Source organism: Megascapheus bottae, chromosome 24, assembly GCF_031878675.1.
Source record: "Megascapheus bottae isolate mThoBot1 chromosome 24, mThoBot2.hap1, whole genome shotgun sequence".
Lineage (NCBI taxonomy): Eukaryota > Metazoa > Chordata > Mammalia > Rodentia > Geomyidae > Megascapheus > Megascapheus bottae.
In genome coordinates, this window is record NC_143532.1 from 20,570,263 (window position 1) to 20,592,069 (window position 21,807).

The following is a 21,807-nucleotide window of genomic DNA, read 5'->3' on the forward strand; positions in this document are numbered from 1 at the left end:
ATACATAGAAAAAAAAAAGTTGGAAGTGGTGCTGAGGCTCAAGTGGTAGAGCTCTAGCCTTGAGAAAGTCCAAGGACAGTGCTCAGACCCTGAGCTCAAGCCCAGGACTGGCAAAAAAAAAAAAAAAAAGAAATGGAATTCTAAGATGGATGTGGTGGTCACTTTCATGTGGGCTACTGCAAACTCAGATAGTTAAATATTATTCTGACTGTGCTTGAAGAGTGCTCAGATGTGATTAACATTTGAGTTAACGTTTGAGCCATTTTCTCAGGCTAAAAAAGCAGATTTCCCACCCTCACATGGGTAGGCCAATTATATAAAAGTCTAAATAGAACAATAACAATAACAAAAATAAACAAACTCCTAATCCTACAAATGTCATAGAAAGCCCTTCTGGCTGATTGTGTGGATTTGGTTTCCTTGTTTTTGTTTTGTGTTTATCTGGTTATTTTTATTTTTGAGTTCAATAAAACAATAGTTTTTCTTTTCTTTCCTTTTTCTTTTCTTCTATTGTCAGGGTAATTTATAGAGGGGTTACAGTTGCATTCCTCAGGTAGGAAACAGTAGTTTTTCTCAAGCCTCTAGTCTGCTTTCAGACTGGAATTTCTTCATCAACTCTTCCATTTCTAAGGTCTTTAGGTTTGGACTAAACACACTTCAATAACTCTGGGTCTCTAGCTTGTCAACTGCAGATCTTGAGACTTCTCAGCTTCCATAATAGTATGAACCAAAATTCTTCTCTCCCTTCCTTCCCCCGCCCCTCCCTTCAAATGCTTGGCACTTTCTTTATGACCTCATGTAACCTACAGATCCCGAGGCTCAGGCTGTGGCATATACTTCAGAATCTCACCTGTGGATTACTGGTGTACTGATATTTAACAAATATCCATTGAGCACTTTCTACTTTCTATGATCAGGAATTTTGGTCATGTTTCCAAGGGCCACTGGTAGTTATGACAGAAAAATCTGACCAGGAAGACTTGGGAGCAAGTAAAAGATTCTGCTTATATCCTGACAGTGCTGGGAGCCACTGCGGGGCTGAGAAGGGAGTTAGGTTTATTATGTTTGAGACTAAGCTAAGGAGAATGAGATGACCCCCTTATCTTGGTCACCACGAATCATAGAAGTAATATTGACAGACTAGACACTATGTAAAACAAACGAAAACAACCTAAAGGGATAAAACAGTATCCTCTGTGAACAAAATACTGACTTCGTTGTCATGGCCTTGTTTACCTCAACAGAGCCTTGTCCTGTAGGACACTGTCATCGCATCAAGTCTGGACACAAATTGGTACATCGCATACATTCTTTGTGCCAGTTTTGATGTTTTCAAAAAAGAGCTCATGAAAATAGTACTTTATCTTGATTGGTGAGTATTTTGAATGTACCTTTTGGGCTTCACTATTGTCAAGAGGCTATGACCAGGTTTGGGGGCCCTGGAGGCTGAGTGAGACTGGTATAGATATAATGTAGGTACAGACACTGGTGTGGGTGGGTGGGTGGGTGCACACGCACTCGGTGTAGCCAGATTGTCAGTACATGGGTGGAGGGGATGTGCGGGAGGCCTGCTGCTCGCTCCCCCTTCTGAGGATTCTGAGGAGGGGGTCGGTGGGGGATGCTGTCAGCAGCCCATCTGTGCGGTGTGCCTGCCAACCAGGCTTGTAAGCCAAGAGTCTCTTTCCTCAGTGAAGCTTCTGAAAGCATTTTTCCCCCCCAGGAGGAAGTGGATATGCCACGTGGTCTGAAGCCATCATGCTTTGGGGTCCATTCTAAGTACTCCTCAGAAGTCAGTGGGTTCCTCTTTGCTCGCATCTGGTCCCTGTTTTGATCTACTTATCTGCTCAGTTACAGCCCAGACAAGCCCTAATTCTACTCAGTGGGGTCTATGAGGATGCTACCAACTATGTGCTTCTACCCACCTTCTCCTTAACCTGCCCATAGCCTTGATGCTGCTGGCCAATCCAGACGTGCTGATCAGGCTATGGGAACACCTAAAGTCTCTAGAGTAGAGAAAGCTTGGAACTAGGAGAGGCTAGTTCCTATTTGACTCCTGTTTACCCACTGGGGCTTCAGTGTCCACATCACCTCACCATATCTCTGTCTTCCCAGCAGCCTTTGCATCACTATGCTGAGCCTGGGAACACAGCCCATGTGAAGCACACAGCTCAGCAGACATGAGAGCAGGCCAAGATACCGCAGTGGAGCACTCCTAGTTGCAGTCATGCCTGCATGTGGTTATTTGTTGTGGGTCATGGGGCTTGAACTTGGCCACTGTGCTGCCCCTGGGGCTCTTCAGCTCAAGGCTACCACCCTACCCTGAGCCAAGCCCCACATCCTGTTTTCTAGAGATTAATAAAAGTCTCAGGTCCTTTTGGCTTTGAACCTTGGTCCTCAGATGTCACCCTCCTGAGTAGCTAGGATTACAGGCATAAGCTACCACTCCTGGTAAGACAGGACATCTGAATTACATGTAAATTCCTTTTTTTTGTCTTAAACTAAAATTTCAATTGGGGTTTCTGTCACTTGCAACAGTAAGAGTAGGTTATGCTTAATTGCTTAGTATAAGAGTTTACCTACCTATGAAGATTCTGCATGGGAGGGAGGGTGGAGGGTACTTCTCAAGGGCTGAGTATATAGGGCCTAATGATGACTGGTGATGATACAGACTCTTGGGCCTTTCTCCAGATATGCAATTCAAAAATCTTTATTCTAATTTATTTTAGCAAAAGCCCCAAAAGATGAAAATACACATTAGAATTGAAGAACTGGGAGAAAGTGAGGGAAAGGGTGATTTGTATATCACCTTTATAATAACAAAAAAGAAAAAAAAACCTTAAGAATTGCTGTAGTTTAGATACAATTTGAATATATCTCCTAAAAACACACATGCTAGAATTTTCACTTCTACTGTGGCAGTGTTAAGAAACAGCAACCTTTAAGAGGTAGAGTAGTCTCATGTTGTTACTGTATCTGGCCTTGTATATTATATATATATATATTCATTTATTCAAAATAGGAAAGGGGGGAAACAAGATGATTAGGATGGAGTAGGGGGAGGGAAATGGGGACAAAAACAAGAGAAGGGGTATCAATATGTGAGAATATGTGCATCTACTACCTGAAGAATGTAACTAACCCCTCTATACATTATCCCAACAATAAAAAAGAGGTAGAGCAGAAAGTAATTAAGTAATTTGAGGTACTAACCTTGGAAGAGATTAATGTAGTTTTCTCATGATCCTCGTTCGTTTTTACAAGAGCAGGTTGATATTAAAAGAACAACTCTGAAGTGGGGCGCTGGTGGACCACGCCTGCAATCTTAGCTATTCAGGAGGCTGGGATATGAGGATTGTGGTTCAAAGCCAGTCTAGGCAGGAAAGTCCATGAGATTTATTTCCAGTTAATGAACTAAAAACCATAAGTGGTACTGTGGCTCAAAGTGGTAGGTGACTTGAGCACCAAAGCTCAAGGATAGTGTTTGGGTCCTGACTTCAAACCTCATGAATGAAAAACAAAATTCAGGTGTTGAATATCTTGGCTTGGCTTCCTATCTCACCAGATGATCTTTCTTGTGCACATGCTACACATTGTGATGCTATGCATAATACAGCTCTCATCAGAGGCTGAACCCTCATGACTGCCCTAGCTTAGATTTCCAGTCTCCAAATCTTAAAGATAAATACACCACTCTTCCTTATTAAGTACCCAGCCTCAGGAATTGTGTTATAGCAATATAAAACAAATTCATACAAAAAGAATGTCTGTTGAGAATTAAGACAAGTGTCTCTAGCTCCTTGGACCTTCCCCAGTCTTGGATATAGTTTAACAGTTAATTGGAGTTGGGGTCCAACATTCAAATCATGTCTTTATTTGTTAGTTCAAGGACAACATGTTTATTTGCCAATATATATGAGCCTTTGTTTTCCTTTCCAAAGACTGGGGATAACAACAGGTATTGCCAGGGGTTTTGTAATAATTCAATGCTGTCTTCCTCATGGAAAGTTCTTGGCACATGATTGGGTATAGAGAAAGAGCTCAGAATACACCAGTTCTGATTATTTCTACATTTCCACAGTCAGGTTGCTTTATATCCAATCTACCTAATAACTTTTGGTAGATCAAATGAAAGAACAGATGGGGAACATTTTTGGAATGTATAAATTGATGAAAAAAAGAAGTGAATTTTGTTTTTTGTTAAATCTTAAAAGAAAATCATTCACAAGGGTAGTTTCATATGTATGTGATTACTAGATGGTTGATTCTGACATGCACCTTTGGACAAGGGTAGCGACTGGGCAATGAAGTGAGGAGAGGTCATGGGAGGATACAGGGCTCTGAGCTGAGGCTTAAATACAGAGTCCATTTCTTCTACAGAAATACTAGATCAGAGCATTAGGGAAAGGAGTCCTTGATGAAGACAGACACAGAGAGTCTTCTCCAAGACATGGAGCCTTTAATGTAGTCTTGGAAAAGGCTCAGAGGTTTTCTGCCCAGTCCTTGATTCACTTTAGGACCCATTCTGGTAGAGATACTGAGCCTGGCTTTTAGATTTATAGATGTGAGAAAGTGGGAAGGGATAAAGGTATATTAAAAGAACCCTCAGTGCTCCAGTGAATCTCTGAACTGTTTGAATTCTGCAAATGTAAATGCTGAGCCTGGGAGGTAGAAATATTCCAAACTCCAACGCCAGGCATGAGGAGGCGTTGCGATGTGAAAAGAATAGACTGGATGCTGGGCAAATCTGGATTCAGATTCTCTTCTTACTGTTTAGGCTCTTACTATCTGTAAGATCCAGACAATCTCTTTATGTTTGTATCTCAATTTCTCTTATATGGGTGACACTAAAGTTATTACTGTAGCAAAATGCAGTTCATGGTACAATGGGACAGAGTAAGAAGCAGGCAAAGTGGACTGATTATTTAACTCATTCCGTAACTAACAGGATGGGGGATTAGAATCCAAATTGGAGTGGTAAATTCAGGAAAAGCCTTTCTGAGAAACAGTTCAACTAGGATGGGAAGGAGCCTACTCGTGACTCTAAGGTAAAAGGGATTCATATAGCCGAAATGGTGGCAGATGCAGCCACCAAGGCAAGGCTGTATGGGGGACTTGGTGAGAGGCAGATAATGAGGACACCTCATCTCTGAGAAGTTTCTCCCTCCTTTGAACCACAACTATACCTTTGAGGTGGGCTTTGGGTGACTAATGATTAGCAAGACCCTCATTTGGAAAAATGAAGTAGACATAAAGCAGATGAGAGGAGAGGAAGGATAAGCTGAGAGGCTCCGAGCACCTCTGTGTCGGTATCTCATTGTGATGATAGTTCATGGAGGATGACGACTCCTTCACTTCCTACCATCTGAATCTGCAAATTCCCATGTGGGACAGATGTTTCAGAGCCAAGCAGTAAGGGGACTTTGGACCCTGCAATTCCAGCTTATCTGTTGATAGCACCGTTATTAGAATGCTGATATCGTATTTTCTAAAGTACATAGAGAAGACTTGGACAGGAGCAAGTTTGGGATAAGAAAAGTCAGGAATTCTGTTACGGACATGCTTAGTTTAAGATATACCCAGTGATCCCAAGTCCTGCTGTTCATGCTCTATGTGATTCTCTCCCCTCAATGTGTGCTGGGGTTAGAGACTCACTTCCAGCAATTAGAATTCCAGAGAGACAATGGATGTCACTTCTGAGATCATGTTATAAAAAGATCTAGCTTCTTTCTTGGTGCTCTTTCTCTTCTTCTTCTTCCTTTGCTCTGAGGCGGGCTAACTGTCCTTGTGTTATATATCAAGAAGCCCATATGACAGAGAACTGAGGGAGATCTAAGGCCAGTGACCAGTGAGGAACTGAGACCCTTAATTCAAGGACCTGCCAAGAACCCAACGTGCCATCAACCACACAGATGAGTTTGCGAGCAAATAGTCCTCTACCCAACCTTCAGATGAGACTGTAGCCCAAGTCAATAGCTTGATTACAACCTGGAGAGAGAACCTAAGCTAGAGGGACCTGATCTAGACATTGACATCAAGATTCCTTTCTCACAGCAACTGTGAAACAATGCATCTTTATTGTTTAAAACAGTCTTAAAAATACATCTCTGCTTTTGATCTCTTCTTTAAGCTTCAAGTACCCTCTTGAATGCTTATATTCATTATTTATTACAGCATAGCAAATTATTTAAACAGCATAGCTTTTTAAAACAGAGAATTGAGTCTTGGGGTTCTCAGAAATCAAGGTCCAAGGAAAAGGATTCAGCATGCTGTGTCTGGGTCAGGAGGCAAAGCAGAAGGCTATGGTGTTAGGAGTTAAGAAGACTATGTGCTAAGGAGAGGAAAGTCAGTGCTGCTGTAAGCTCAGAGGTAGAGTCAGAGAAGTGTTTGTTGGCTTTGACACATGGAGTCAGTTGATAACCAGACCTGGCACAGTTTAAGTGCAGTGGAAGCCCAGCTGGCTAGGACTGAGGAAAGCAGAGAGTAGGAACTGATTGTGTGCCTAGCTATGTGGCACTATGTACAATGAACAGAACAGGAGCTTTCCCTTCCAATTCCAGTATAACTGGATTTTCCTGGGTGGTCTTGGCCTTGGGAGAAGGGAGATAGAGTGGGAGGTGGGGAGCTTTGAGTAGCAGAGAGTGGCATTGTGGAATAGCGTAGCTGGGAATAAACATGTTCACAGAGCCAGGGAGCACAAGTGGAAGAGTTCCAAATCCTGTTTGAGTTGATTGGTTAAAGTAGTTTCTGATATGGCTGGGACTAGAAATCTACCCTTCAGCCATCAACAATAGGGACCATGCTAGGCAGTGGTGACCTGTTATTGAGCAACATATCAGCCCACAGAAAGAGGATTCATGGCCTAGAAAAGCAGATGTTCCGAGCAACATTATAGGAAATTCTTGTCAGTAGTCAACCTGTCACTGAGCTCCCTGGTACATGGCAGCACAACTAAGGAAGGAAGGTCTGAGTTTGCCTGGGCAGGGGGTGTGATGAAGACTCCTGAACAGAACTGAACACGGGGTGGCCAGTGCTATGTAGTGAATGTTATTTTAGGTCCCTTTCACCCCTCCCTGCTGACCCCACTTCTTGGTAGCTTTTCCAGTTCTCCCCTTCCTTTCCCTTTCTCTCCTCCAGTTTATCCCTCTCCTATCTTCTCTTCTTTTTCTTCCTTTGCTGCCTCATTACCCCCCTCCCATTCCTTTATTCTCCTTGTCCTTCCTCTTCCCCGTGTTCTTTCTCTCATTTCCCTCCTTCTTCCCTTCTCTCTCCCTGGCCCAGGATGAAAGGCCTTCCCCAGTCACCCGACTGATGAATTATGCATGGCCTTCAGCGGGTGTGCCTGGCATCCAATTAGGGCCTTGGCCAGGTTGATAACACTGACAGATTAAAATGTATTTCATTGGGGTTGACATTTAAGTCCCAGTGTGGATGGCACGGAAGAGAAGCAAAGCTCTCGGGTACTGTGTGTGTGTGTGTGTGTGTGTGTGTGTGTGTGTGTGTGTGTGTGTGTGTGTGTTGTGGTGGGGGGACTCTAATGCTTGCTTATTATGCCAGCTTAAAGTAATCAGCCTGCAGATGAGGCTTCTGATGCATGAAGGGACTGAGGAAAGGCCTCAAAGCAGGCTTTGAGCAAAGCAGGCATTTTTTTTTAAGACTTAAAAAAATAATTTGAGATTTACACCAGAGTAGTGATCATAGTACAGAAAGTTCCCATATACCCTTCACTGAGCTTTCCCTGATGTTACCATCTTACATAACTACGGTACAGTGATCAAAGAAAAGCAATTAACATCATTACAATCCCATGAAAAAACACTACTGAGGTTGTTTGAATTTCACCCAGTTTCCCACTAATGTCCTTTTGTTGTGCCAGGTTCTGAACCAGGATCTAACATTCCAAAGCAGCCTTATGTATCATGCTTCCCCAGGAAATCTTCACACTTCGGATTCTCAAATTGTAGAGGCCAAAGAGTTGCATGGGATTGGGCTAAAGGCCATGCTCTCCTCTAGATAGTCAGATTCAGTAAGACTTGGGTAGAGCCTCACATTTACATTTTTTTAACAAGTAACCCAACCAACAGAACTTCTAGCCCTGTGACCAGAACTCCAAGCGAAGACTCATTGATTCTTAGTTCCTTTGCCAAGACACTTGTCGAATTGTAGATATTTTTAAAAATCTAGATCCTTCGGGGAAGGGCTGCCATGCCCCTTCTGTCACAACTGGGCTGAGAGCTGGCCAGGGAAAGACTCTGGCTAAGACTTGCTTGAGAGGGGAGGAAATGACACCTACTTGCTAGCAAGAGGAGTGTGAGCTCAAGACCCAGCCTGGGCTACATTATGAGATCGTGTCCCAAACAAAAAATGCAACAAAACATGAGTGAAGCATGGGGTGGTATATCAAGCAAATAAAATATGGTTAAATTTGAACTTCAGATAATGCAATACTGAGGCATGAATCTATTTAGAAATATTATAATTTGTAGAAAATTCAAAGTTAACTGAGTTGGATATTGCAGTCCTAGTTAAATGATGGCCTTAGGTTGTAGAGCTTGCAGGTCAGCTTGGATGTGGGTCTGACTCTGGTGTCCTATACCATGAGGCACGCTTGTGCTTTTGTGTCTAATACCTATATCGTTTAGGAGGTCTCAATCCACAGGAGATGGGAACCAAATGTATTTGCCCCTGCTGTATCTCTAGGACTTAGTACATTGGAGCTGGGGTAGCCTAGTAAATACTGTGTAGATGAATGGCTGGCTATACATATATTTGAATGGAATCACTACTCTCTTTGCAGTGGCAGTGGGTGGGGGTTTGCAGATTATGGTGACTTAACAGAATAGCTAAATGGACCAGGTACTTGAGGTCTGTGTGCCCAGCCCTTGCACTGTGAGCACTGGAAAAGAGCTAGTTCTTCTCTCTTAATTCTCAAGGCTTCTGCTTTACTAGCTATGTAACAGGATTATGTTTCTTCCAGCTCTAAGCTTCTGTGGTTCTATGGTTGTTCTTTCTTAACCTTATCCTCTTGAATAGGTAAAAGATATGAATGACCAACTGAGAATGTTTACTGCCAACTATTTCTTCCCACTCCTCTATTTCTTCTCTCTCCCTGCTCTCTCATCTCTAAGGATGTCTAAATACCACTTTGGTTCTTGGCCTTATGGATTTTTTTCCTAGAATGCTCCTTTCCACCCTGTCAGATGGAATCAGAAGCCCAGAGAGACCGGGCACAGCACAGTTCCTCGCAGACAAGGGAAGACGTTGGGAGCGCATTGTATCTTTTAAAATAGACCTGTTGTCGTCGGAATGTATTTTTAGCTGTGGGAGAGATTGGCATGCTCTCAGTGCCACCATCTGCCAAAGGCAGTTGCTAGGCAACTGACACTGACGACAGCAAGGGGATGGCTTCATGGAGGATCTGAGGACCCTGGTGGCTCAATCCCTTTCCACTGTCTAGTTTCTGCATGAAAACAGCCAGGCCCAAGAGAATAGCTGTTCTTTTCCTTAGAGGTTGGAGAGTTGATTTAAGGCCTTGGGGCTGACAATGGAAGAGGTGGCCTAGGGCAATACCAAATAGTGCTGCCCCCTTGATTAGTGGGGTTTTCTGTTTAAAATGTCTGATTCTGTTGTGGTTTAAGGCTAGGCTCGGCAGTCAGCCCACACAGTATACATCTCTCTTCCACTGTGGTCTCTTTGGGGTGGTATTTATTGGGAGGCATTCTGGTTAGGGGAGGTGTCATGGGTGAACCACAGCAGGCAGCTGGCCAGGATTTCTCTGGCCCAGTTTGACCTCTTGTTCTCTATGTGAACTATATCTGTCCTCTCCCTCCTTCTTTTTCTTTTCTTCGAAATTAGGATATCAAACCACATAAAATATACTCATAGGGCTAAAATAAGGAAGAAAAACTGCAACCCCCCTGTACATCACCTCAACAAGAAAACAAGTTTGGTTTTTTTTTAAGGGAAGAATAACCCACAGAACAGAGAAAAATCCATGAGCCAGACTTGTGAATTCAAAGAAGACAGCGGGACAGACTCTTTACCTGTAAAGGATGATAGTGTCACTCTCTTTATTCTGGGAGAAGTCCACAAAGCACCACCTTTATTTTAGCATATGTTGGAGAGCTGAAAATGGGAAGGTCTAATTTCAATTCTGTAGCAGAGACTGTATCATCCATCACAATCATCCCTCCTTGTTCTTTTTAAGACTCAAAGCTGGGAATGTGTCCAGCCTCCTTTGCAGCCAAGTTTTTACTGAAGACTCAGAAAAGATATAGAGAGGGTACAGTATTGCCTCCTTGGGGCTCCTTCTCTTTTTCTGCATGCAAACCAGGACATGACTATGTATGGGACACTACTCTGACCAAACAGAGTAGGAAGACATCCTGTGGGTGTTGGGGGGTTGGCACAGCAAGAAGATGGAAGCCACCTGGGCTGTGCCAGCTCAGTATACATTTTCCTGGACCTGGAAGAGGATAGAATGAATGTAATGTGCTTAGCAAGGTATAAATACTGGAAGGTGATTGAAGAGATAACAAAAGGAAGGGAAGATGTATTATCAAGCTGTTCACTACAATGGAGCTTCATTTCACAGGGAAGCTCTGGGTAACCAGAGCTTTCATTGCTAGCCAGCAGTTAAGGGAACTTTCTTACAGAATACATCATCTGTTTGAGGAAATTAGATCCCAAAACTAAAGTGATTATGGACTAAATTTTTTGGCCAGAGGTTTTCAAGAAGGGATATGTCAGTGAGGATTGTAATAGGTGGTACTCAGCAGGTGAGAAAAAGAGTTTGACAGAAGGGTTCAGTATTCAAGGGGGCTATAAAGAAAGCAGAGGGGCCCATTGGCAAGTGGCAGGAAGGAAGCCAAAGACAGATCCATGCCTATTTCAGTGGTGAATGAATAGGGTCCAGGGGAGGAGAAAAGAACCAATTAGAGCAGAAGAAGGAATAGACAATTATCCAGTGTCAATCCACACGTGAGACCTGTTAGTACTACTTTTTGGTTGGCTGGGAAGGTTGTGTGGCAGAAGAGATGGTTGCAGATGGTTGTGTGGCAGATGAGATGGTTGCAGATGAAGGACCCGGAGAATAGGGCAGAGAGAGGGATGATGAGCAGTTTCTTTTGGATTTAGTCTTCCCTGGGGATTTCCTCACACATCTCACAGCTCCACATCATGGGGGTATGAGGGGTCTGTGACAGAGTTTCATGGTGAGAACCTGTGTATTGTCGGGTTGAGTTTAGTCCCTCTAGCCCTCAGGAAGCTCTGAAGTAAGGAAATTGGCTGAGCTGCATGCTGTGGGGGACCACCAGAGAGCAAAGGGGATAAAAGTATTTTGTACTGAAGACCAGGAGGCTCTGTCTACTGGAATTCTATTTTCAAATAGAAGAGCCTTTACGGCCCGTAAGATGAAATTCTCCATTTAGTCCCACAGTGAATGAACTTCTCCATAATTTGATCTTGGTCTGAAAGTTCTTTCCTCATTTCATATTCCTGTCCTATCATCTGTACCATCACCACCATCACCAAATTATCACGAATGAGCTTTATTGAAAACTTATAGGTAACAGTAATTCTTTTAAGCAATATGTACGCAGTGACAGTCTTGGTGAGGTTTCCATTGGTAGACTGTATGGAGATTATTATTATTCTCTCCATTTTATGGAAGAGGAAACAAAGGCACAGGGACACCAACTTGCCCAGGGCTTTACCTAGAAGGAGGCAGGACAGTAGGTGTATCTAACATGCAACTTCTTGCTTAGCCTTCAGCATACCATTGCAGGCTCGTGCTTCTCAACCTTTATTGAGGCTGTACTCAGGAGTGGATTGCTGGTCTACCTTGGCATCTCATCCACCTGAAGAAGATCTTATAAAAACTTACTTGCAAGGCATAACTTCTGGTGTTGTCCTTGTTTGCCTAACACACCCTAATCATGGTGCCCATCACATCTCATTGATGGTTCCCTTCACTGGCTTACAGCTTACTCCAAAGAAACCCATTTCCCTTCACTTTTGCCCTTTTAGAAAACATTTAACTGAGATAAAGGAACTACATTTCCACCTCAAGTCCTTCTTCTCCCTCAATCTATAATCTGGTGTGGAACAAGGATGCAACCAATACACAACGAATGGGGCCATTTCTCTGCCCTGGCTTGGCTCACTCACTGACAGTCCTGTTCCTGACTACTGGTTTGGGAGAATCCAGACATCTTGTATGACTGCAGTTCAGCGTGGCCTATTTTGGCTGGAATTCAAGGACTAATTATAGACAAATGCATGTTATTAGAGCTCACATCAATCAATGTCCCTCTCCTCAAATGTTTTCACCAGAAAACAGGGATGATCTCAGGAAGATGCTGTTTTATTTGAGCCCAAGTGTGTTTTGGGTGAGCAGGACACACATGCTACCTGGAAGAACACCACATTGACTACCTATCATGGAGTCTCTACAATGCAGTGTCTATACAGTCTGAGAGGACAGCTTCCTGGCAGCTGTCAGATCTGAATTCAGATCCCTCCATTACTTTCTCCTGAGTGAACCTGGACATAAGCTAGATGCTCTCATAGATAACTGGGGTATGGGGGTAGGGAGGAAGCAATTATATTCCCTAGGAGTGTTGTTGCATTGATTAAATGAGATAGTACATTTAAAGTGTCAAAGAGTTCCTAGGTGATTAATAAATAAAAACTTCCTTTCCCACTCATTCATGAATTAATCATTGGATGCTTTGTTCTCGATTGGGGGCATGGTTCTGTCATCGTGAGGACTTTGCAACAGCAGCTAGAAGCTCAGTTCCATTCTTGTCTCCATTCCAAGGCTGCTTGCAGAATGCAGAGCAACTGGCATAGGGAAGCCTTCTCAGAGAAATAAGAAATCAGGATACTCCCCTAACTTTGTAACTAAATCCACCTGGTAAACATCATGGATGGTGAGAGTGGGTCTTTGTTGCCATAGCAAGTTTGAGGGAAAAGAGATTCTTGCCTGGGTCTCTGGCATATGTGGCAACTTGCTTGGAATGAATATAAAACTGTAGGAATAAGTGGCCAAGTGCCTCTCTTTGTCTGGATAGTCTGGCCTTTGAAGGTTTGGGATTACTCTTGTTTATCTGTTAAATTTGATTTAGTAAAACATTCTGATACCCTCTTGGATGAGACATAACATTGGCATTCAGAGATCCAGGAAAAAGAAGTTGCAGGTCTGATGCTACTTATGGGGAGATGAGGATTAGAAACATAGATACTGACCCCTACTTTGGAGCAAGGGTGGACCTGATCAGAAACTTAAAAGATGAGCAATTTTGTTGCCACTGTACTGGGCCAGGTGAACATTTTTCACTTTAGGCCAGTGTAGCATGTAAAGAGCAGTCAAAAAAGTCTGGATTCAATCCCAACTCTGTTATTTATTAGCTGCCTTACCATACAAAAGTCACTGATTTTCTGCTCTAAGCCTTAAATTATTTTCTTCTATATCACAGAAATCGTGATTTAAAAACTACTTGAAATATTCTTTTGAAGACTGGGAGAGAAAATGCATGCAGGTATTTAAGAAAGTGCCTGTGTAATCACGTAGAAAGTAGATGGTAGTGGTGATGTTAGTCATGATTTTACACTGCAGTCCAAGGGAAGAAAGGAATCAGAATTTCAGAATGAAGCTCTATTTAATGCCTCAATCATCTGCTTTCTCTTGTCCATCTCACACTTTCTATGAAGCTCATAAAGTTTATTTTCTGTCTAGCATCAAGTACTGGCTGACTCTACCACACTTAAGTTTAGCTCTGTCCTCATCCTGACAAGTTCAGAGAGAAAGAAATTCCCAGAGGATAAACAAAAGTGCAGCCATATTACATTGATGTTAGATTTTGGCCTAAATTCTAATGAAACCACAGTGAGTTGGACTGAAACACTTTCAGGATCATGTTAATCTTTTATCTCTTTATCTCTTTTATCTTGAGATGCCTTTACCTCATTTTTGTTTTAATTGTTTCAATATCACAAATGCCAAGAGTCCAGTATATCCAGAGTTCCTTATTTGGCAGAAGCTATATTGTTCATATTATTTCACTATGAGCACAGATTATTCCATTTCTCCTTATTTTTGATAAAGCTGCCTTTCTATATTTTAGCTATGTTATTTGATGCCTACATGTTCATGATTGTAATAACTTCTTGCAGTTTTTCCATCTAATTGTAATATTTTCCTTCTATCTCATTTGCATCACAAGGGCTGGAACTATTGGGAAGAATTGCAATCATTTTAAATCTCTGCTAGTTAGACACTTTCCTTTATGGTCCTATAAAGTCAATTAATTATCCATTTCTGTTAGGAGGATCAGAGCTGGAAAGACCCCCATAAAATCTCAGAGTGCTGCAAGAGTGAGACTGATGAGAAACTGACTTGATGACTCTGCTCTACTCTGTTTCTCCTGCCTATTTCTCTCTTGAATTTCTTCCTCACTTGACAATAAATGTTTACAAATCCATTGAGCTGTCACTGTCTCCCAGTAGATTAAAAGTTATAGTCTCCCTTTCACAAATGAGTAAACTGAAAAGCAGAGAAACTGATGTGCCTTGCCTAAGTTTCTCAGCTTAAAAATACTTGATAATAAACAGCTTCAGAATTAAGATCTCTTGGTACAATGGCTTCCACTCAGATACTTTGTTTCCCTCTTTCGGTTGGGTAGTTTGATAATTTAGCAAATGTAGATTAAGTTTCTACTCTAGTTTCACACAGTGAGGTAGGCATAGAAATTTGCCCCACAATTTCTAAGACAGGTATCTTTATATCGCACCTAGCATAGAGTACATTTTTGTACCTTCAGACAGGTCCTTCCCACTGGGTATGTCTATTTCCCTGAAGTTCAAAGATAATGCTTTTGAATATAGAAGGTATGTCTTTCTTTTTTGCCAGTCTTGGGCCTTGAACTCAGGGCCTGAGCACTGCCCTTGGGCTTTCTCAAGGCTAGAGCTCTACCACTTGAGCCACAGCACCATTTCTGGCTTTTTTCTGTATATGTGGTGCTGAGGAATTGAACCTAGGTCTTTGTGCATGCTAGGCAAGCACTCTACCTCTAGGCTAAACTCCCGGCCCAGAAGCTATGTCTCTTATTTCTTCTGTATTCTTTTAAAATAAGTCCTGGTCCAGGACTCTGTCACCAAAGAGATCTCTGAATTACTTTTCTCCAGGCTGACCCTTTGTTAGAATTGTGAAGGAGGTAGGTTTTTTTGTTGCCCCTACTTCTTTAGGTATTTTTGGTTCCTTTCTCCTGTCCCCATTCCTCCAACCTCTAGGTCTTCCACATTAATCTGAAATTCTCTGATTTGGTACAATAATCTCTTCCCCTGAGCTCTAACACTCCACTTTCATTCTGGCACTTGTGTTACAAAGTAGAAGTCACTAATGTTGGCATTTCAAGCAATAGATGAAGTATGGAAATTTGGACCATGCTTTTCACATGATCTTACAAGTCAAGGGGCATGACACTGGATTTGACAGGTACTGCACTTTTGTGTTTAATTAGTCCTCTTCACACTTCTCTGGGAACCAGGACTTGATAGATTCTGATAACCCTGTACCAGCATGAATCCCTTCTTAGGAATAAACAATGATTTTGCATCCTGCAAAAAAAAGTTTTCTGTCACTATAGAATGTATACCTGAGATAATTAACCTGTAAGTAGAAAAGGTTTATATTGGCTCAGAGTTTCTTGTCTATGATTGGTTGACCTCGGGTTGCTTTGGGTGTGGGGCATGGCAGTCCCACATGGCAGGAGTGTGTGGTAGAGAAAAGCCAGTTACATCATAACAGGGCACATGAAGAGAAAGAGGAAGGGGCCAGTGTCCAGTTCTTTCCAGGGGGATTCACAGTGACCTAAGGGCCTCTTGTTAGGCAACACCCTAAGCATTTTATCACCTTCCTATAGTGCCATGCTGTCAACATGAACTTTCCCCATGCTTTTAACACATGGTCCTTTGGGGGAAATCTGAGATCAGAACTGTGCACTCCTGTGAGAAAAAACATGAGTAGTCTCTTCTCTCAAAATCCTCCATGTCTCCATATGCAGATCATTAGGATGTCAATGCTGGAGACCTGGCAAGAATCCACAGTGAAGACATCATGCCATCGCTTCCTACCTGAGGACAGGAGGCAGTCATGCTTGGAATTGACCAAAGTGCACAGAAAGCATCATGTAAGCAACTGCATCCTGCTCATTCCATGCCCACTGAGTCTAAACTAAAGTATACAATTGCTGTGGGAGAGTGGTTTTTTCTTCTTTCCTTCATCTGTCCTCGCTTTCAGGTGATGAGGTTTCTACTCATTTTAAGTGAAGGGAAGAACACAGAAACCTGGCAGTGGCTTTTGGCAGGTAAATGATCAAAGCTGTACTCAGCATCCAAATGTGCAGAGAGGATCAAAAGGGCCCGGTTCTATTTGAGGGTCAACTCGACAGTTCCTCATTACAGCCCTTCTGTCATCCCCTGTTGAAAGGAACAAAGAAAGGGAATTTTGGCCGAAGCTGCCTACCACATAGACAATTCCAGAACAGCTAGAATTGAATTGTCAGCTTCAAAATGGAAGTAAAATCCATTGATGTATAAGAGGAAAAGGAAAGGGGAAACAACGCCAGTGGGATCAGAAAAGAACATTTGTAAAGATGCTAGCTTTTAGGGCAGCCTGTATCCTACAAATAACATTGGGGGTGTAAGTGTTTGCTATGGAAACTGGTGTGAGGACTTTCAGATCTGGAAAGATGAGGCCAGCCCTTCAGTACTTCTGGCACCTAGTGCACAAGGAAGATAAATGATGCCTCCATGAACACAAGGTTAGGAGGCCAAAATGCAAAGGTGCAGTTTGCTTTCTTTTATTGATGGGGCTTGAACCCAGGGACTTGAGCATGCCAGAGAAGCATTCCGCCACTGAGCCACATCCTCTTTTCAACAGAGGACTGATTACATTTTGTGAGGGAGAAGGTGCAATGCTTGGGTGGGTAGGGAATTTGCTTAGCAAGCTATATAGCTGAGCAGCTTTGGGTGGTTTTTGTCTGTGGGGTTCATTTAACTTTATATGAAGCTTTGGAAACAAAACATGACAAGCTTTTAAGAGTTGTTCCCATAAAGAAGTATCTGCTTTCTGTCCCTTACTTTGTTTTCTATTTGGGAAGGACCTAGGGAGGTAGGAGGTGAGAATCTTCTTTGCTTCAAGAGGACCTTTTCCACTCTTTTTTTAAAAAAAATCTTAATTTTTGGGGGGTGAGGGGGAGGGTAATGGGACCAAGACATGTGGAAGGGTATCAATGTATGTGAATTAATGCACCTTCTATCTGGCAAATATCATATTACCCTTTTATTAAATACAATAAAAAATAAATTAAAAAAATCTTAATTTTTATCATCATAGAATCAGATTGCAGGGTAGATGAGCACTCCCTGAATGCAGTTTTTGGGAAAACATTTGAAAATGTAAGCAAGGCATTGGTACCTAGGATTTAAAACTAGTAGATGCAATTTAAATCCAATTTGGGAGGTAAACAGTCAAACCACCCCCTGGCTTTTTGCTGCAGAGTAAAGTCAAGCTTTCTTCGTGCTCCTCACCTTGTGTCTGCTTAGCTTGAGTACTGTGATACCTCTGGATAATCTATAACATCCTTTTCTGCTCTGGCAAGCAGGTTTTGAGGTAGGCTGTGGGTCCTTGGCCCTGAAAGTATCCTGTAACATTGCACATTTCACTTTTCCTAGATAACAACTTTCATTCTTTTCCACACAGGTTTTTATTATGGGATGTCTCTAGGCTCATTCTTCAGAGTGAAAGACTCCTGGTCCATTTGAGGCCGATCTATTATTCCCAGCAAGGGAAGCCTACTCATTCCAATGAGCATCTCAAATGCCTTTTCTCTTGATCCACATGAGTGGGTATTAATCTTGCTTAATTCCCTGCAGCTGGCTTCACTATGTCTATCTGGGGATAGGTTCTTTTGTTCCCTCTATTTTTTTTCTTTTTCATTTGAGCAAACAGATTTTCTTTTGAGTTTTGGATAAATGTTTTGTACCAAGATTTTGATGCAAACCAACTCTCTCTGAAGCTTCTGGGGCAAAATACTAGAGCAGTAAGGAGGGAAGAAGCCATTCTGTGGTTGGAGAAACAGCCCACAATGGAAAGTAAGGCTTCTGGAAAGAGTAAAAGTAAGGTGAAGAAAGCCTGCATTTGAGTCTGGATTCATATTGCTGTGTGACCTTGGGAAAAGCCTTACCTTTTCTGAGCCACATTGTGGAGTTTTAGTTTGATTAATGGTTTGCAATTAAAAAGTACTTCTGAGCTGTCTTTTCCATTGAAATCTACTGAAATCCAAAATAAATTCTGTGAAGTTGAAATACGCAATATCTCACTTCTAGCCCAGGTTCTTTGAGCCTTAACACCGTAGAACTATGGGGCAGATGATTACAAGAGGCTGCCAGCGGCCTGTAGCCAGTACATGCTTGTGCTTATAATGACCCAAAATATCTTCAGAGTTTTCCAAACATCCCCTAAGGGGAACAGTGATTTTTTTCCATATAATTTTTATTGTAATTAATAGAAGGGTTACATTACATTCGCCAGATGGGAGGTGCATTACTTCACATACATTGATACCCTTTCTCATATCTTGGTCCCCATTTCCCTCCCCCCCACCCCTACCCTCATCTTGTTTTCCCCCCTTTCCTATCCAATTTCAAATAACCAATACACATATATCCAATATATCAGATAACAAAGTGAAATCCTGTAACAATATGAGATAACCAAGGGAAAGCAAAAGAGATGAGAGATAACATAGTACATTAAGGACAACAATCACTCATTATATGGCTTTTGTTTCTATAGCCTAGAGGTCCTTTCATTTAGTGTCATACTGTATGGCCTTATGTATCTAGGTTTTGCTCTATTGCAAATCTCTGCTAGAAGAGTCCAAGGTTTCTACTGATTATGGCAAATGAGGGAAACCATTGAGCCTATGTTCCTTTGAGTCTGGCTTACTTCACTTAATATGATTTTTTCTAAGTCTTTCCATTTCCTTACAAATGGGGAGATGTCGTTCTTTCTGACAGAAGCATAGAATTCCACTGTGTACAAATACCACATCTTGTTGATCCACTCAACTGAAGGACATCTGGGTTGGTTCCATATCTTTGCTATGGTAAATAGTGCTGCAATGAACACCATTGTGCTAGTGGATTTAGTATGCTCTTGTTTCTGGACGGTTGGGTAAATGCCAAGTAGTGGAATTGCTGGGTTATAGGGGAGCTCTATGTTTAGTCTTTTGAGGCACTGCCACACTGCTTTCCATAGTGGTTGAATGAGTTTTCACTCCCACCAACAGTGTAGTAGGGATCCCTCCTGGCCACATCTCCTCCAGCATCTGTTGTTATTAGTTTTCTTGATCCTGGCCATTCTAACTGGAGTGAGGTGGAATCTTAGAGTTGTTTTGATTTGCATTTCTTTTATGACCAGAGATGTTGAGCATTTCCTCATGTGTCTATAGGCCATTCTTATTTCTTGTTCAGAGGAGACTCTCTTTAAGTCTTTGGCCCATCTTTTGATGGGATGGTTGTTTCTTTGGAGATTAGTTTTGGAGTGATTCAATTTTTGGAGCTGTTGATATATTTTAGATATGAGGCCTTTGTCTGTTGTATGGTTAGTGAAGATCTTCTCCCATTCTGCAGGCTTCCTAATTAATTTACTAGCTATGTCCTTTGCCATACAGAAGCTCTGCAGTTTAATGCAGTCCCCCTTATCCAGCCTTTCTCTGGTTTGTTGTGTTTCTTGGTCCTTATTAAGAAAGTTTCGACCTGTGCCAAGGAGGCCTAGTGTGTCTCCTATTCCTTCTTGTAAAGTTTTCAGTGTGTCAGCTTTTACCTCAAGGTCTTTGATCCATTTGGAGTTAATTCTAGTGCAGGGTGACAAAGAAGGATCCAACTTTTGTTTTCTGCAGGTGCTTAACCAGTTCTGCCAGCACAACTTGTTGAAGAGGCTGTCTTTCTTCCATTCTATTTTTTTGGCTCCCTTGTCAAAGATTACATGGCCATAGGTCTGTGGTTTAATATCTGGATCCTCAGTTCTATTCCATTGGTCTTCAGGCCTGTTCTTGTGCCAGTACCTGGCTGTTTTGATTATTATAGCTCTGTAATAGAGTCTAAAGTTTGGTAATGAAATTCCTCCTGCGCTGGGGAACAGTGATTTTTATGGAGGACTTTTTTTTTTTTCTTGTAGCTCATGGGACTTGAAGTTGGCCTGGGTGTTGTCCTTGAGCTCTTTAGCTCAAGGCTATGGCCCTACCCTTGAGCCACATCCTTGAGCCACAGTCCCACTTTGATTTTCTAGAGGTTAATTAGAGATAAGAGTCTCAGGTCCTTTTGTACCCAGGCTGGCTTTGAACCTTGATCCTCAGATCTCAGCCTCCCAAGTAGCTAGGATTACAGGTGTGAGCCATCTCTCTTGGCTTATGGAGGACTTTTAACCTAAGTAACCTAAAAAGGGGAGATGAATGAGACCATGAAAAATTTGCTCACTGCCCAGGATGCTGTATCACTTGCATAGGAATTGTTCCCCATGCTATGGAACAAAAAATGAACACTTTCACCCAAATGGACTACCTTTCTTCTTCTACCTTTCTGACTACAGGAAGGATCTCTGTCAAATAAGACTTACGACTTAGGAGATGTGGAGCTGGAGAACTACAGGTAAGAAGCAAAGGCACCACTTGTTTTGTGGCCGTGGGCTCCTCTGCCCTTTGCCTTGTATCTTGAGTCAGCTTTTACACAGCATCTCTTAAAAGCTACATGCTTTCTCATAGCACTAGGATGACAGCTTTTTTTTTTTATCCTAGAAAGGCCTTCTTATTTTGCCTGGCAAGTTAAAAGCCCCAGTCTCCTTTTTTCCCCCCAACCTGTGGTGTTTTTACTTATAAAGTAGCCAAACTTTTAGTAAGAAGATTGTTGAGGGGAAGGAGTTTACTTTGATTCATTTTCTATGGTCTCTGAGCCTCTTTTGATAAGCCACTGTCTTAGATGAGAGTTTACAAATGGATACACTCAGTCTGATATGTCTCAAAACTCATATTGGAAACATGGGAGGGGGTAACAGTGTTCCACAAGAAATGTACTCACTACCTTATATTTGTAACCCTTCTGTACAGCACTCAGACAAGAAAATGAAACTTAGAATAAAAAAATGGTTAGAAGACCATTTTGGGGACCCAGGTTTCTTTTTCTAAGTTGTTATTTAATTATGGACTCCTAAAGGAACCTGAGAATTTTCCTGGGTCTTTGTAACTCCCAGCTCTGAAGGGCATAAAAAAGGTCCAAAATGACTCCTGTTTCTTTTCTGAGGGGGGCCCCTATGATACTAAAACACAACTGCCCTCTCCCTTTCTGGATAGCCTTAGCCTCTCTGATTCTTTGAGGTGCTGGTGTTAAAACCTAGGACAGGAGGAGGCAGAAGGAAAGATCAGTCAGGCATGTAACTCTGTCCCAGAAAATAAATAAATAAATAGTAAATAAATCTGAGACTCTATTTGGACCCAAGACTCCTATTTCATAGCCTCCAGCTCGGCATCCCCTGGAACTCCTCTTCTGCATCTACCACAGCTGCCTGGGCTTTCTTATGGGATTGCAGGAAGGAGTAACTCCCATGACTTCTCTGACTCTGTACGCGGTGTTCCCTTGGGAGGCAGTCATGTGAGTGGACAGACTTTGATGAGTCCAGTGTTGACACCTGCAGGGCTGTGACCACCCCCAGTGTTGGCATTTCCATGTCCCCATCTCTCTGAGCATACT

At 42.2% G+C, this 21,807-nt stretch overlaps 1 protein-coding gene across 3 annotated transcripts in view; it reads left to right on the plus strand.

The window, feature by feature from the left end:
- Ces5a (carboxylesterase 5A) overlaps positions 1-21,807 on the plus strand; it is a 257,321-nt gene that overhangs the window by 192,315 nt on the left and 43,199 nt on the right. For 2 of the 3 annotated variants that reach the window (XM_090357626.1, XM_090357627.1), the window contains 3 exons: positions 1,245-1,372; positions 16,062-16,187; positions 20,654-20,712. In XM_090357626.1, coding sequence (XP_090213752.1) covers positions 16,071-16,187; positions 20,654-20,712 — 176 coding nt within the window. In that variant the 5' untranslated portion in view covers positions 1,245-1,372; positions 16,062-16,070. Of the gene's footprint in view, positions 1-1,244; positions 1,373-16,061; positions 16,188-20,653; positions 20,713-21,807 lie in introns of those variants that run through there. The other variant, XM_090357625.1, reaches the window with a different exon arrangement.